Below are 14,547 nucleotides of genomic sequence, written 5' to 3'. Positions count from 1 at the left end.
TTTGCATAACTGCTATATTAGAGAATTTAAGTTCAATAGTTGCCAGAGATATGGAAAAATGTCTTGTTATCTTTACAACTCAAAGGTAAGAGATAATACATGCATGTCCCAAATTGGAACTATACTTATATCAGAACTGGGGGAAGTCAATGGAATGCTAAATCTTGATGCTTCCATGACCACAGGTAATGTGATGATGTACTGAAAGGTGCACATGAACACTGGCTGCTCCTCAACAATCTTCTCTCCACTAGACACAAACACATACATACTCCTTCCTAATACCAAGTTAGAGTTGGAAAATGACCAGAAGACCTTATGGAGACTCTCAATACTATACAGTTCTGTGCATAGGGCAAACGCATCAGATGGTCTTTGGACGGCCACTCCAGCTGTAGAAAAAAATATGCCAATAGCTCCTTGTTTTCTGTCATGGACAAGGAACTTGCCACACGACTATGGCAGATCCATGTCTCTAAGGGCACTCTCCTGTCCAAAGAGGTGTCTCTAGCCCCACCATCTCCAACTCTCACGACCCTGTCAAGCTACTTACTCATCAAAACAGAAGAGAAATTCTTTGGGTTGCTCTCAGGTGATCTTTGGAGCACCAGCTCTGCAGATTTACTTAACCAAATAAAAATATGGGTAACAAAGTCAAGATGTAATTCTCAACAATAAAACAACTTTTTCTACAGTTTGTTGCACCTGAAGGGGGACAGTTAAGAAAAATAAACACCACTCCAGGATATTTTATTCAGCTGCTAACACATGAACGAAATTTGCAGGATATGGTTCTAGTTTGTACTCTGTTCTGCCTCAATATCTTGGTTAGAAAAAGAAACTGCCGTCAGAAAAAGACTAATTGCAAGCAAAATAACAGCTCTCTTGGGAAATTTAAAGCCATTGGGATTGCTGGTTTATATCAACCTTCTACCTCCCAAAGATCAGCTGTGCAAATACATCTGTTCTGAAGCCAATACTTTTTACATACCTATATATTGTAGTTGGAAAGGAAATAGGAGAAATATACTTGGCAGCTGTCTGGGACCAATAGTGCATTCAAGACAGTATTAAAAATGTCTTCCTTTTCTCAGCTATAATACTCAACTCCCAAGTAGGCCAAAAAGCTTTATAACTTGTGCACAAAACATCCAGAGACAAATTAACCACATATTTATGCCCACATATAGTATCAGCATTGGAAATACAGATACCTCTGACAAATCATCCTGGGCTTGGTTCTGATAAAATAATAATGCAGGAGTTACAGATGTGTTTCTGCAGAATGATGTTTTAATGCACATATAAACTTGGTTTAGAGAAGTGTATTTATTGAATGCCTGTATCTAGTTTAGAACAGCACAATGTCAAGGAAGCAATTCATACAGACTTTACTGTTTATTCAACTGAATTAGCATTTGGGTGTTAACTTTGACCATGTGATATAGTTTGACTCTAAAGCCCAATGCAGAGATCATGACCTAATGGACCACAGTCAGTTGCTGACATTTTATTTAAGTTTACTGATGCTCAAACCACATCTTTAACTGTGAACTCAACTAAAACCACGAGGTGGGAAAATCAGGACAGAAAATTCTTGTTTTGCTTTATAATGCAGATATCTTATTTACCTGTGCTAAAGTATGAGCATGTTTGAAAAACCACACACACAGAACCCCCCAGCTTACATTCAAACTATCTTTTGTCACTATTAAACTAGAGAAGATTTTTGGCAAAATATTTGTGATTACATGGAAATTTATGATTAGGCTTTCAAAACATCTGGTAATTGTGAAGCTCAACTTAGCTATTAAAATGCCTGCACTTTTGTTTGAGCTCAGATCTGCCTGATAAATAAGTTGAACTGACATTGCAGTACAGCTTCTACAATTTTTTATTAATTTAGATGAGTGAAGTGTGAAATCCAACTGGTTGCTTAGTATTTTGAGGAGCTCACGGGAGACAAGACTATCAGCTGGTTATCTGGAAGAACAGCCTGTTATTTGGAAATTTTATGAGGAAGCAATTAATCAAGAAAAAAGATTTTTTAGATCAACATTTCATGTCTTATACAGCTACAATATAAGCCTCGATATAACTTTCTGCTTGTGATCACATCTGGCTGCATTACTTTTCTCTTTGGTGCCCTGGGAACTACACTGCCCATCTTGTGCCACATGTCCCCAAGGCAATAAGGCAAAGCAAGTACCCAAATTACTCATTGTTAGGAGTTATGTTCCCTGCTGGCCTGGGCTATAACTCATTTCCTGCAGCTGCAAACTCTGTCAGAGAGTCTCATAAGCAGTGCTTTGGCTTTGAGCCACAGGTGGGGATCCTTTTTCCCTACACACAGCCCATGATTTGCTTGTCTGCAGTCTCAAAATCCTCCCCTTCAGCAGCCTCATTTTGCTTGTAAGCAAACAGTTGCTGCCCAAGTCATCTTTCTTTTCTTCCACTACAGAGAGCCCTTCCTCAGTTACTCAAACTGGATACCATTTTGATCAAATTCCAACGATGATGCTATCCAGAGCTTTCTCTTCCTACGTAACAGTATTTGGACTCAACATAGAAACACATTTATTTTCTCAATAATAATGTTCAAAACTTTCAATCATATGTAAACTTTTAACCTTTATTCTCTTTCCCTTTTTCTTTCAACCTAAAATTATTATTCTGAATAGAAGATCTCCAGTTGTGCAAGAGCAAGCTTAATGTAACAAATTCAAGACTGTTTTACCCCATTCTGTGGCCTTAGCAATAAACTATCTCTCTTTTCTGGAGAAATACCTCTAATATCACCTGTGCAATTTTAGTTTTTGTCATTGAACTGAAGATCCTCAGACCAATTCAAGAAGAGCTTGGATATCTGCAATACCTGCCCTACATTACTCCTTCCCACATTACAGGCATAGAAAAGGGCTTACTTTACTGCCCTTTAAATCTGTCCTCCTGTGTCTTGGAATGGATAAGCCATTCAGTCCTTCTTATTATGGCAGATTCTTTGAGGATATGTATTACAACAACCAAACCAAACCCAAACGAACCTGCTGAAATAGCATTTTCTGTCTATGGCACCATTCAGGACAGTGTCATGAGAATAAAATCAAAAAGTAAAATCAAAACACTGAATCAAAATTCAATACTGCAGTGGCAGATGGCATGTCACCATGTTACTGAGATGTAACTTTTCAGATCTGAACAAACATATACAGAATATCTGGGTTATAAGAATGTATGATATAATTAGACATTGTACCTCCAGGTAAACCAAGGATCTCTGTAAACAAGTTTTGAAACAAACGGGTAGTAACAGGAATTGGAAGTTGGATGTAGTCCCAAGAATCTCCATAACTTATAAAGAAGACATGCAAATGTAAGTGTCATGGGCAAAGACTTGTTGCCTTTGTAACCCTCCAAACAATAGCACCTACAGAAAAGATATGATGGACCGTTACGAATTCTTCATGTTGCAGATGCATTCATGAAGTTGGAAAAGACAAAGGACTTGTGATTTAAACAGGCAAGAAACATATTAAAATAGATGCCAGTTTTTCTGAGCTTTCAAGTTCAATTCCATTATACTAAATCCTGTCCCCTGGTCCTTACCCAAAGCTCTGTAGTGTGTAAATGTCTTGTAAACAAAGGAAAGAGAGCTGCACTTATAACACGGATGTACCACTGACTGAAAAAAACCCCTTGCTAGAAAGGGGAGAAACGCCAAATAAAACAACAGGAACATTCTTTGTACCCACGCCCAATAACATGTGGGGAATCATTATAAAAAAAAAATTGTTGCCTTATGTATTACTTGTGAAAAACATGCTCTTCCAAAGCTAGTAATTTATTTTTTTGTAGAGTGCACCAACTGTTATTCAACCTCTTTACTACTCACTTGTTTGTCTTTTTCCCCCCAGTCATAAAAGGGATTTAAACTGCATGTCAAGTTGATTAAATGACCCAAATAACTTACAGAATTAGATTAGCTATCTAGTAGAGTGAGCAAGAGGTCTGGACCCTGCCATCAACCCTCCCCCTAAATGACTATCCATCCAGTAAATGTCTTTTTCTCTGCGTAAAGCTTTCCCCAAACTGTGAACAAAATGGTTTTTATCTGCCTACTATAAAATTTTAGAGACTGAAGATACTGTAAACACATTTAATTCTTTGCCCCCCACCCCCCGACAGTGATTAGGTATTTAAAGTAAAATGCATTCTTAGAAGGCAGGAAACACCTACAACTGTAGGCAAGCGACGAGGACAATTTTTGTAGCTGTCTTCTAACATGAGAAGAAAATAACATTATTTTTCATGGCTGACAAGGAATGACCAAGATCAGCTGTCAGAACTAGGTGTCACTGAACATACTCTGCTTTAAGAATCTTTCTTGTTAACCCACTTTGGATAATAATTTCAGATTATTTAAGGCATTAATAAGTATAACCCAACATTAATTTGAAGAGATTTGGTATTTTAAAACTTTGAAGCTCACCTCACCTCTGGTATGCCATGGCTTTTCAACTGATTTGGTAAATGGTATTTATAAACACCATTGAAAACATCAAAATTGTAAAGTACATAGGTACTGAAAGAAATGCAAGAAGGCTACTCACAAACCCACAATGCTACAGTCACATAGTGGTGAGCATAGCAAAGCATATAAAATACACAAATATCTATGGTCTGGGCTTAACACAGAAGTTCATCAAGCCAAAGCTACACACAAATCTGCCTTTACATCAGGCAAACAAAACCCAGGCTTCCACGCCCCCTCCCTACCAAGCCCTCTCTACCCTCCCTTACCACTCCATTAGTGTCACAGCACGAAATTCAGCTTGGCACCTCCAGTCCCCAATTAAGCCACCCCAGCCTAATTCGCAGCATCGCCAAGGCTGACAACCCGGTCTCACTCCTCCACAGGAGATAAGAACCTGGACATATTCCCAGGAGGAGAAAGGAGAGGGAAATGGAGAAGAAAACAACTTTGCAAACAGATTTATAGGGATGCAGGATTTATGGGAAGGAATACGAAGATTACACTTTCTGGTACACCTCCTGGACACTCTAGATCCTGGAGGTGCTGGCCTCAAACAGCCAAACCTCCTTTGAAATTACACAAAATCTCTGTCAGCACTTTGTGATGCCAGACATGCACAAATTCCCAACTTATGTCTACTGCATGTGACTTAGCCCATGACTGTACAGAATTACTCAGACCTAAAAACTCCAGAGGGCAATATTCTAATTTGTCAAATCCTTACAAAACTCTGAAAGTTCTACTGAATTATGGTTAAAAAATAGAGGAAAAAAAAATGGGAGTGGGATGGGACATGACACTATTAAAAAGACTGAAAGTACAGAATCAAGCACTAGAAATCTAGAAAATACAACATTTAAAAGTTGTCCAGCCAAGTACATGGACTGCTTTAAGTAATGGAAGTCACTCACTTGTAATTTAAATGGGTTGTTGATTTTGTTTTGCATTTTAGGATTCATACCTCAATCAATGACTGCAATAAACAATACTAAGAAGATCATCTAATTGTTTTTTCATTCTTCTGATTAGCATAGTCCCCAAAGCCCTGTTTAAAGATAATTAATCTAATCCAGCACTTGCGAATGAGTAATTGCTTTGAGGAATTGTCTGAAGTAATTTTCACTATGAAGGAGGGGGAGAATAGAATCAAAGCAATCCACTAATTTTGCTTAATTTTATCATTCCTCTGTGCAATGAACACTATCAACCTCTTTCAAGCAATAAAAAGTTGAGATCGAAGTCAAACGTATCCAGCGGTTTTGAGTATCCAGTTGAGAGTTGTTTGCCTTCTTTCCTTTTTCCACCATCACAGATTACTAAACATTACATAATAGCTTGCATACTCAAGATGGTTCATACTGACTTCAGTCATAGTGACATGCAAAGGAAACTTAATAAATCAAACATCCAACTCCTAAAGCCTGACATCCAGTAATGCTGGAGTAAACAATCAGCAGCTGCTTTTGTTCAGCTAGGGTTTAGATAGCATGCCACAACATCCCACAGGAAGTCTGGCAGAGGCACAGGGACAGAAGTTACTTCTGAGGCAGCATTCAACCCTTCAAATCGTGCTCATTCAAGGGATGGCCTTCTCCTTCAGTCTCCATGATGAATACAATTAATGCCTTTTATTTCAAAACAGCATGCCAAATGAAAAATAATCCAACTTTACAACACACTGCTACATTTCCCCCCAAAAAACTACAGTACAAGAAATCAATACAGGCTATGTCCACCAGTTTGACTAACATACCCTCTCAAATACAAAATCAGGTCTGTTGCTTCCTCAAGAGTCTGACAGGCTCAATATTCTTCATATAACGTATATTGTCCAGTACAATCTGCCTCTCCTAATAAAACTGTCTGCATGCAAAAGTGCTCTCAGCTCCAAAGGAAACTGGATTTATTGATTGTCTGAGTGTTGTTGACATTTCTATGATTTCCTCCCTTAGTCAAAGGAAGAAAAGTTTCAGTGATACCTAAGCTACATTTTCCAATTTTATCATCAGAAGAACTGTAATCCTCCTCTATCCAAATTGTGATGTGACACAAGAAGATGAAAAAGTATTCCAACTACACAGGTTAATCCTTCAGACTCCCCCTCCCCCTGCAAACCACACTGCATTCAGGAAGTTCTTGTTTTGCATGCTCCTAATGTAGGAAGCAAACTCTCCTCTCTTTCAGTGAAGGATATTTATACAGTGCATGAAAAAAAAAAAATGGGGGGGGAATTGTAATGTGATAGGTGACATGGACTGAATAATTGAAAAATTTGTGGTTATATTTATGAAAAACTCTCCAAACCCCAGATTTTGTGTTTTGGAAATCAAGTTTTCCCTAGAACCAATTTTCTGCTAATTTTGTTACTCACAATAAACTTTCTGAAATCTAGCTTTTCCCTCAACACATGATGAAATGCCACCTAATGAACTGGTTTTGGGGTGCTTTTTCCCCTTAATTTACTTTGCTTTCTGTTCATAGTCTGCAAACTCAAGTAGTTTCAAATACAGCAAGCAAGCATTTTCTCTATTAACAAGCTGCTTTGTGAATTTGAGGAGTTTACAGAGTCAAGGACTACAGTACACCAAAACCTTAACAAAATCCAGCAATTATCAGACTTTCCTTGCACCCTTCAGGGGCCTATTCTTCCATGCATCTGAAAAACAAAGTGTGATTTCAGAGCCACACTGGCTAAAAGGGATCAGTGTGCTACTGGTCCTCTGAAAATCTTAGCTAAGTAAAATACAGAAGTCCAAAGAGCTAGTTCCTGTGCCAGGGCACTTGGAAGCACATATTTACCTTTTCCATCGCTGAGCCTGATGTCATGACTTCTTACTGCAGAGCTTCTCAGCAGCCATTCACAATGTATGCTGGTTATTTTCTCTCTCACCCCCTCCCCTCTACCCCCTTCTTTCAGCACACAACAGATACAGATTTTCCTATCATTGCAGGTTGATCTAGCATGATATATAACTCTCTTCCCCAAGAGGTAATTTGCTTAAACCTCTTCCCTGTCTTCAGCCACATTTTCGCTTAATACTGAAAACTGCCAACTGCTTGTTTTGGAAAAGACAGTGCAACTGCATGCTGCCAAAATCGTTGTGTTTGATTTAATTAAAAACCAGAAATCACACCAGCACTCCCATTACCCAAAACTTGTGCTGATGACTACCAGACCTCATTTCTGTCAGTTCTTACCTTTGTGGTTGAAAATCCCCTCCATCTCCATACTACTGCGAGAGTGAGCAATGCAGAGGGATCCGCAGGGCACCAGGCCCTCTGCAGCTGGGGATCGATCCGTGGTTCGAACCAGACACCAGTCTGGCTTATCATGGGGCCTCTCCACGACCTCCACTGTCTGCCCACGGCGGATTGTCAGCTCATTACTGTTGCAGGCGGTAAAGTCGTGGATTACCACCGTCAGCTCACACCCACCAGACAACTGTGAAGGGGAAAAACAAGAAGAAGCCAGATGAATGCTCGTTATCAAGCCATCAGTCACAAACTGTTGCCTATTTAGGATTCCTGGCAAGATTTGTATTTTGGACAAGATGGCAAGCTTCTGGGACTTTCCACATCAAGAACAGATCATTTCAAAATCAGGCAGTTCTGGAGTTTTAGAATGGATTTCTAACTCTGCTTGTCTCTGCCTATGTTCAAAGCACACTGCTTGTGACAGTGCTGGGCGGAGGATTTAAGCAGTTTTTCTTGCTAGGCTGCTCCTTATGCTGAAAGGTGAAGTAGAAGTTGTTTCAGAATACATTTTATGGGCAGTAATTGGCAACAAAAAGCTAGATGTTACTAAACACATTCACTCTTCACCTTTGTTATCTTGTGAATTCAAGACGAAGTGGGACCTTTTTTGAATAAGTCTTATTCCCACCCCACTCACAGTTTACATGAGCACATCACAAACCATCCAGCACACACCAGACACAATTATAAAATCAGCATAAAGTTCTTCCCATAAGATTCCCAAATAGTTAACTATTTGACAGAAAATCCACGTGGGGCTTACAACTTTCACATTTTTTACCAATTCCCCAAATAAAAACACACAAACCTGAACTAAAAGTATGCATGAGGGGTTTTTCCTCCCCCTTCTTCGAAGCACTTCATTACAATTATTTTGCCTAAGCTTAAGTTCCCTGTCTTTGATCATTTCAGCTGCTTTGATGTGAAATGAAAATTATTATCAAAACTTCACTAAATTCCCAAGATTGCTCAGCACCAGAACACCAATTCAACATATGTAAATAGCCCAGGAATTCCTTCTCCTTCTGTATGGCAATGGATTTCCAGACTTCTCTGCCTTTCATGTATGAATATTTCTGTCACTCAGGCTGCTTCAGTGCAACATTTGTATCAGACTGTGGGATCAAATGCACCCTCATCAAGTTTGCCGATTTCACCAAGCTGTGTGGTGCAGTCAACATGTTGGAGAGAAAGGATGCCATCCAGAGGGACCTTGACAGGCTTGGGAGGTGGGCCAATGCCAACCTCATGAAATTCAACAAAGCCAAGTGCAATGTCCTGCACCAGGATTGGGGCTGGGGCAATTCCAAGCACAAATACAGGCTATGTGGAAAACAGCAGTTCTGAAAATGACTTCGGGGTACTGGTTGATGAGGCACTTGATATGAACCAGTAGTGCACACTTGCAGTCCAGTAAGCTAGCTGTATCCTGGGCTGCATCAAAAGAAGTGTGGTCAGCAAGTTGAGGGAGGCAATTTTCCCCCTCCACTCCAGTCTTGTGAGACCCCACCTGGAGTACTGTGTCCAGCTCTGGAGATCTCAACAAAAGAAGGAGATGGAACTGTTAGAGTGGGTTGAGAGTATCGTCACAAACATGATCTGAGAGCTGGAGCACCTCTCCTATGAAGAGTGCTGAGAAAGTTGGGTTTTTCAGGCTGGAGAAGAGAAGGATCTGAGAAGGGGCCTTATATGATAGCTGTAGATGGGTTTTACAGAAGCCTGCATTGACAAGACACATGGTAATGGCTTCATACTGTAAGAAACTGAATTTAGATTGGATACTAGAATAGAATAGAATAGAATAGAATAGAATAGAATAGAATAGAATAGAATAGACCAGGTTGGAAGAGACCTTCGAGATCATCATGTCCAACCTATCATCCAACACTACCCAATCAACTAAACTAGAAGGTAATTCTTCCATATGAAAGAGCTGAAGCACTGGAATGGGCTGCTCAGAGAAACTGCAGAGGCTCCAATCCTGGAAGTGTTCAAACCAAGGCTGGGTAAGGTCTTGAACAATCTGGCCTAGTGAGAGGCATCCCTTCCCATAGCATGGGGGCTGGAAATAGGTGATTTTTAAGGTTAATTCCAACCCAAGCCATTCTATGATTCTGTGAGCTCAGCTGGTATGCAACTTCTGTGAATTCAGTAATTTAGAATGAAGTCAGTAAATTCCTTCCACTTAGTGAGGTAATCCTGCAATGCTCTGCACTGACAAAGGAGGACAAATACCCTGTGAAAGTTCCAACTGCAGCAAATATAGAAGCATATGCTACCACAATACATTGCACAACTCCTGCCATGTTATTTTTTACTATTACGCTTAGGCTCTTGCATGGTTACCAGATACTTACCATGAGCTTTAGGAAAAAGAGTTAAGAAACTACACTGTTGCCTTTTTAGTTTTTGTGACAAGCCTGGAGCTGAGGCACCAGATAGAAACTTTTCTAGGATAACACTATTTTTTATCAAGCAAGAATTTTAGTACAAATGACAAAACCAGTAAAAACCTAGGAAGCTCAAAGGCTAATCCCAACCTTCTTTTCTTCAAGACTGCAATAAACAACAGGATATAATTTCTAGTAGATGACATTCAGTAACTCTGGAGCTTTACTAGGGTATCTGCCTGCCAATCTTGCCAACTACTCTTGCTTCTGTGTGCATACAAAAAAGACTAAGGCCAGGATGGGTAGAAAACTCTCATGCATCTACCATTCAAGGAAGATAAATCAGGCTGCATCCATTCAGATCCAGACTAAAAGTTAATTACATAGATTGTACTATGTCTTTCCACACAGCCTCAACACCTGAATTACAGGGTGGTGCATCTTCAAAACATGCCACCTCCTCCCTCAGTAAAAAGTTTCCTGTTCCCTTACACTCTTTCTCCACATTGCACTGTTTTTCAGTCCATGAATAACTATGCCAAAGGGGAAAAGGTAAAGAGCTTTCCCTTGTTTTCTGGTATTGATTTATGTTCCAGCCTTCTTCAGACAAATTCAGAAACAATTGAAACCATCTGTATGCCTGACGGGGACTAACAAAACAAGACGTATGACTTCACAAGGTGTCCAGTGCAGAGCAGATTTTTCTCAGAAGCAATCACGGCAAGCACCAAGACAGTAACAAGTTGACGCTGTCCAGAAACTGCATCTAGTTTTTGTATTTTCTCCTAAACATCTATAGGAGCATAGCTTTGGTGCCCTGCTTGCCTTCCTGATTCTTTACCTACTACAAACAGAGATTAAAATACACTTTGTGACCAGTGCAATGACCATGTTTTGGCTTTAACATAGATGTTCTTTCTCCTTCCTCTGATTGGGAAAAAAAAATAAAAGGCAAGATCTTGCATTGAAATTCAATATGCAGTCACACTTCACTGTATAAGAAGATTCCTGCATGCAACTGTTAGTTCCACATCCTCAAATGTGCACTAAGGAGACCCAACTCAGAATCATACAATTGTTTCATTTGGAAAAGATCACCCAACAACATCATACCACCTGGACCATTACACTGTGTCCTGAAGTGCCACATCTACAAATGTATTGAACATTTCTACAGATGGTGACTTCACTACTTCCCTGGGCAGCTTATTCCAATACCTGAACAATATTTCAAGAAAAGAAATTTTTTCTAATATCCAATCTAAACCTCCCCTGGTGCAATTTGAGGTCACTTCCTCTTCTTGTTTCACTTGAAACTAGGGAGAAAAGACCAACACCCAAATCACTGCAACTCTTTTTTTTTAAGGTAGATACAGAGAGCAGTAAGGTCTCCCCTCAGCCTCATCTTCTTCAGACTAAACAATCCTCAGCCACTCAAAACTTAGTGCAGGACTTCTCCACTGCTGCCTATCACTGAAAAGGATGTTCTCTACCCATCTCACATTTACATTGTTACAGAGTACTGACCATTTACCAGTTTCCCCCTTCTTTTAGATAACAACCCATCTCTTTGTTTCATTGTTGTTGTTTTTTTCCATAACACACTTTCTGAAAGCAGTTTCATCTTTCTCACTGATTAAAGGCAGTTGGACAGCAAGGAGTGCCTGTGATTAAGCACACTGCTCAACAGCTGCTAGCTGGAGGGAAGAGCACAGCAGAACAGAGACTGACTTGCACTGAAAAGAATTACAAACCATCTAACCCCAGATTTAGGCTGAACAAGGGCTTTATATACATTTTATCCATTCTTCTCAAGAAACCCTTTATCTAAACTGAATAAAATATGCATGATTAAAATAAATGAGGCTATGTCTGAAACATGGAAACTGGGAGGACAGAGACAAGATGAGAAACAAAAGCCAGACAGAAATAGAACTGCAGATTAAAAAAGGTGCAGGGTTTAATTAAACAACTTATCATGGGACATAGTATTTTGCAGAATAGGTTCTTAGTGTAGGTTTGCTGAAGTCAGAGATTCTGAATCTCCACATTTGGAAAACACCTTTAAGATCAAGTCCAACCACTATCTAACTTTACCAGGGTGATTACTACACCATATCCTTGAGCACCATACCTAGACAGCTTTTAAGTACATCCAGGGATGTCCATTCAACCACTTCCCTAGGCAACTTGTTCCTGTCATTGATAATCCTTTCAGTGTAAAAGCTTTTCCTAATGTCTAACCTAAATCCCACCTGGTGTAACTTGATGCCATTTCCTGTTGTCCTATCAGTTGTGACTTCTGAGAAGAGACCAGCACTCACATGTCTGAAACCTCCTTTCAGGGAGTTGTAGAGGGCGTCAAGTGCTCCCCTCCACTTCCATTTCTGCAGACTAAAGAGTTCATTTGCCAGAGTATGTGGGAAGATGACCACTAGCAGTTTTGCCACATACAACAGCCTTTACATAAGGCCATATAACCTTTCACGACTGCAAATTAATTTACTGTACCATGATAATATTTATTAAAGAAAAGGGAAGGTAAGGGGAAGAGCTAGTAAGATTTCTCACTTATTTCAAGCATGAAAATCTTGAATCCCCTTTTAAAGTGGAAAAAAAAAAGTGCATTGTGGAAGAAATGTGGGAGACACAGAAATTCTGCCTCAAAGAGCTTTGACCAGGTAGCTGCCCAGACTTGGTTTCAGATTCTGAAAAAAGGCATATACTCAGAGCCACATCTAGGGTTTTGTCCTAGCAGTTTTTCTACGATGGAAATCTTTTCCACAGTCTTAGCTGGTAGAAGAACTAAATACTTGGTTGTCTCCTGCTGCTTTGGTACTTTTTTTGTTCTCCAAAGTACAACAAAAACCTTAATGAAGCATAAGAATGGAATAAAACTGCACATAGACAGCAGTACAAAGTGTTACCAACTGGGTAAAATAGACAGTTTCTTAAAAATAAAATATTGCTTCACTGACCACCCACAGCAGCTAGCAAGATTCCTACTATTTAGGCCTCTCATCTCAGCTACCAAAATAGTAAGTTCTACTATTTCATGTTTCTACCAGCTCACTTAATGCAAGCATGAAAAGACCTATCAGATTTAGATTGTTTCCTTCAGCCTCCCTCTTTCAGTTCCTATGCATTGGATTAAGTTCAAAAGTCAACATTAAAATTAGATCAAACTCTGAGGTTAGGAACTGTTGAAAGGTGGAATGAATGGGCCAAGTGTCATCTCTTTTATTTGTTAGCCACTGAAAATGCTGGCTACACAGCTACAGAAGATGAATGGAAGGATCACTGTGAAAGGTGAAGGCTGCAACAAGAGCATGGAGATGCTTTGATGGAGCTGAAATCTCCCTCAAAAAATATATATTTCACTCTGGAGTTCATTAAACCTTCCAGTATTTCAAGATCAGTGAGTGCTACGGATGTATATAGCACATCTTGCAAAATGAAGACATACTTCATCATACTTAAAACAGACTGGAAAGGGATCCTAAGTTATCTAGTCCAGTTCTTTTCCTCCAGAGCAAAAAATACATCTAAGTGAATAAAGATTAACATTTATCTAAATTTTGTTCAAAGAGCTCCAGTTATGGAGATTCCTCAGTTATGGAGACTCCTCAGCCTTCTCAATTACTCTGCTTTAGGCCTTCACGTTTTCACACCCATAAAAAAAAAATTATTACAATATTTTATTAAAGATAAGTCCTTTGATGTCATCCCATCCACTGAAAACATGGGTAAAAGACTGTTCTGTAATTCTGCATAGTAGCTTCTACATAGCTGAAGACCTAAGTTCTTGTTCCTGCCTTTTTTTCAGACTCATTAGCCCTAACTCTAACTTTCCTTTTAAATTATGTTTGTTAGACATCTAATCAATCTTCCTTTTTTTTTTTTTCTGCTTTCTTGTGGAACTCTTCCAGTGGACCACTAATTTGCTAAAATTCTGTACTCAGAACTGGCTGTGTTACCTAACAGAAGCCTTACAAGCACCAAGTAAAGAATGAGGACTGTGTTCTGCTGCAGCTCAGCATCCTACTTCCACAATTCAGTATAGGGCTGTCTCCCTCCTCCTCCACAGTTTCAACACACTGTTAAAATAAACAGCTTGTGAGCCTCTACAGCTTCCAGATGATAGTCTAAAAACTGTTCAATACTCTCACTGTTTGTTAGCAGCTAACGATTTCCATCTACTCACATTAGCCCAAAAGTTTTCCTATTAAATTCCATGGTGTTTTATCAATTAATTTCTTCAATTTGCAAGACAACTGTGATTTCTAACTCCACCTGCCAGTATAGTTTTCAGATGATGTAAAGCTGGAAAGAATGGCAGCTTTATAAACATATGGTCTATTGCATCAT

General features: G+C 39.4%; 1 protein-coding gene across 3 annotated transcripts in view; it reads right to left on the bottom strand.

Annotated features, from left to right (window-relative positions):
* Nucleotides 1–14,547, bottom strand: part of TRIO (trio Rho guanine nucleotide exchange factor) — a 255,068-nt gene that overhangs the window by 58,645 nt on the left and 181,876 nt on the right. For all 3 annotated transcript variants that reach the window (XM_054164267.1, XM_054164268.1, XM_054164269.1), the window contains exon 34: nucleotides 7,733–7,976. In XM_054164267.1, coding sequence (XP_054020242.1) covers nucleotides 7,733–7,976 — 244 coding nt within the window. The remainder of the gene's footprint in view (nucleotides 1–7,732; nucleotides 7,977–14,547) is intronic.

The sequence above is a fragment of the Dryobates pubescens genome, chromosome 9 (assembly GCF_014839835.1).
Source record: "Dryobates pubescens isolate bDryPub1 chromosome 9, bDryPub1.pri, whole genome shotgun sequence".
Classification (NCBI taxonomy): domain Eukaryota; kingdom Metazoa; phylum Chordata; class Aves; order Piciformes; family Picidae; genus Dryobates; species Dryobates pubescens.
Note: the sequence above shows the minus strand (reverse complement) of the source record. Positions and strands in the feature narration are given on the sequence as shown.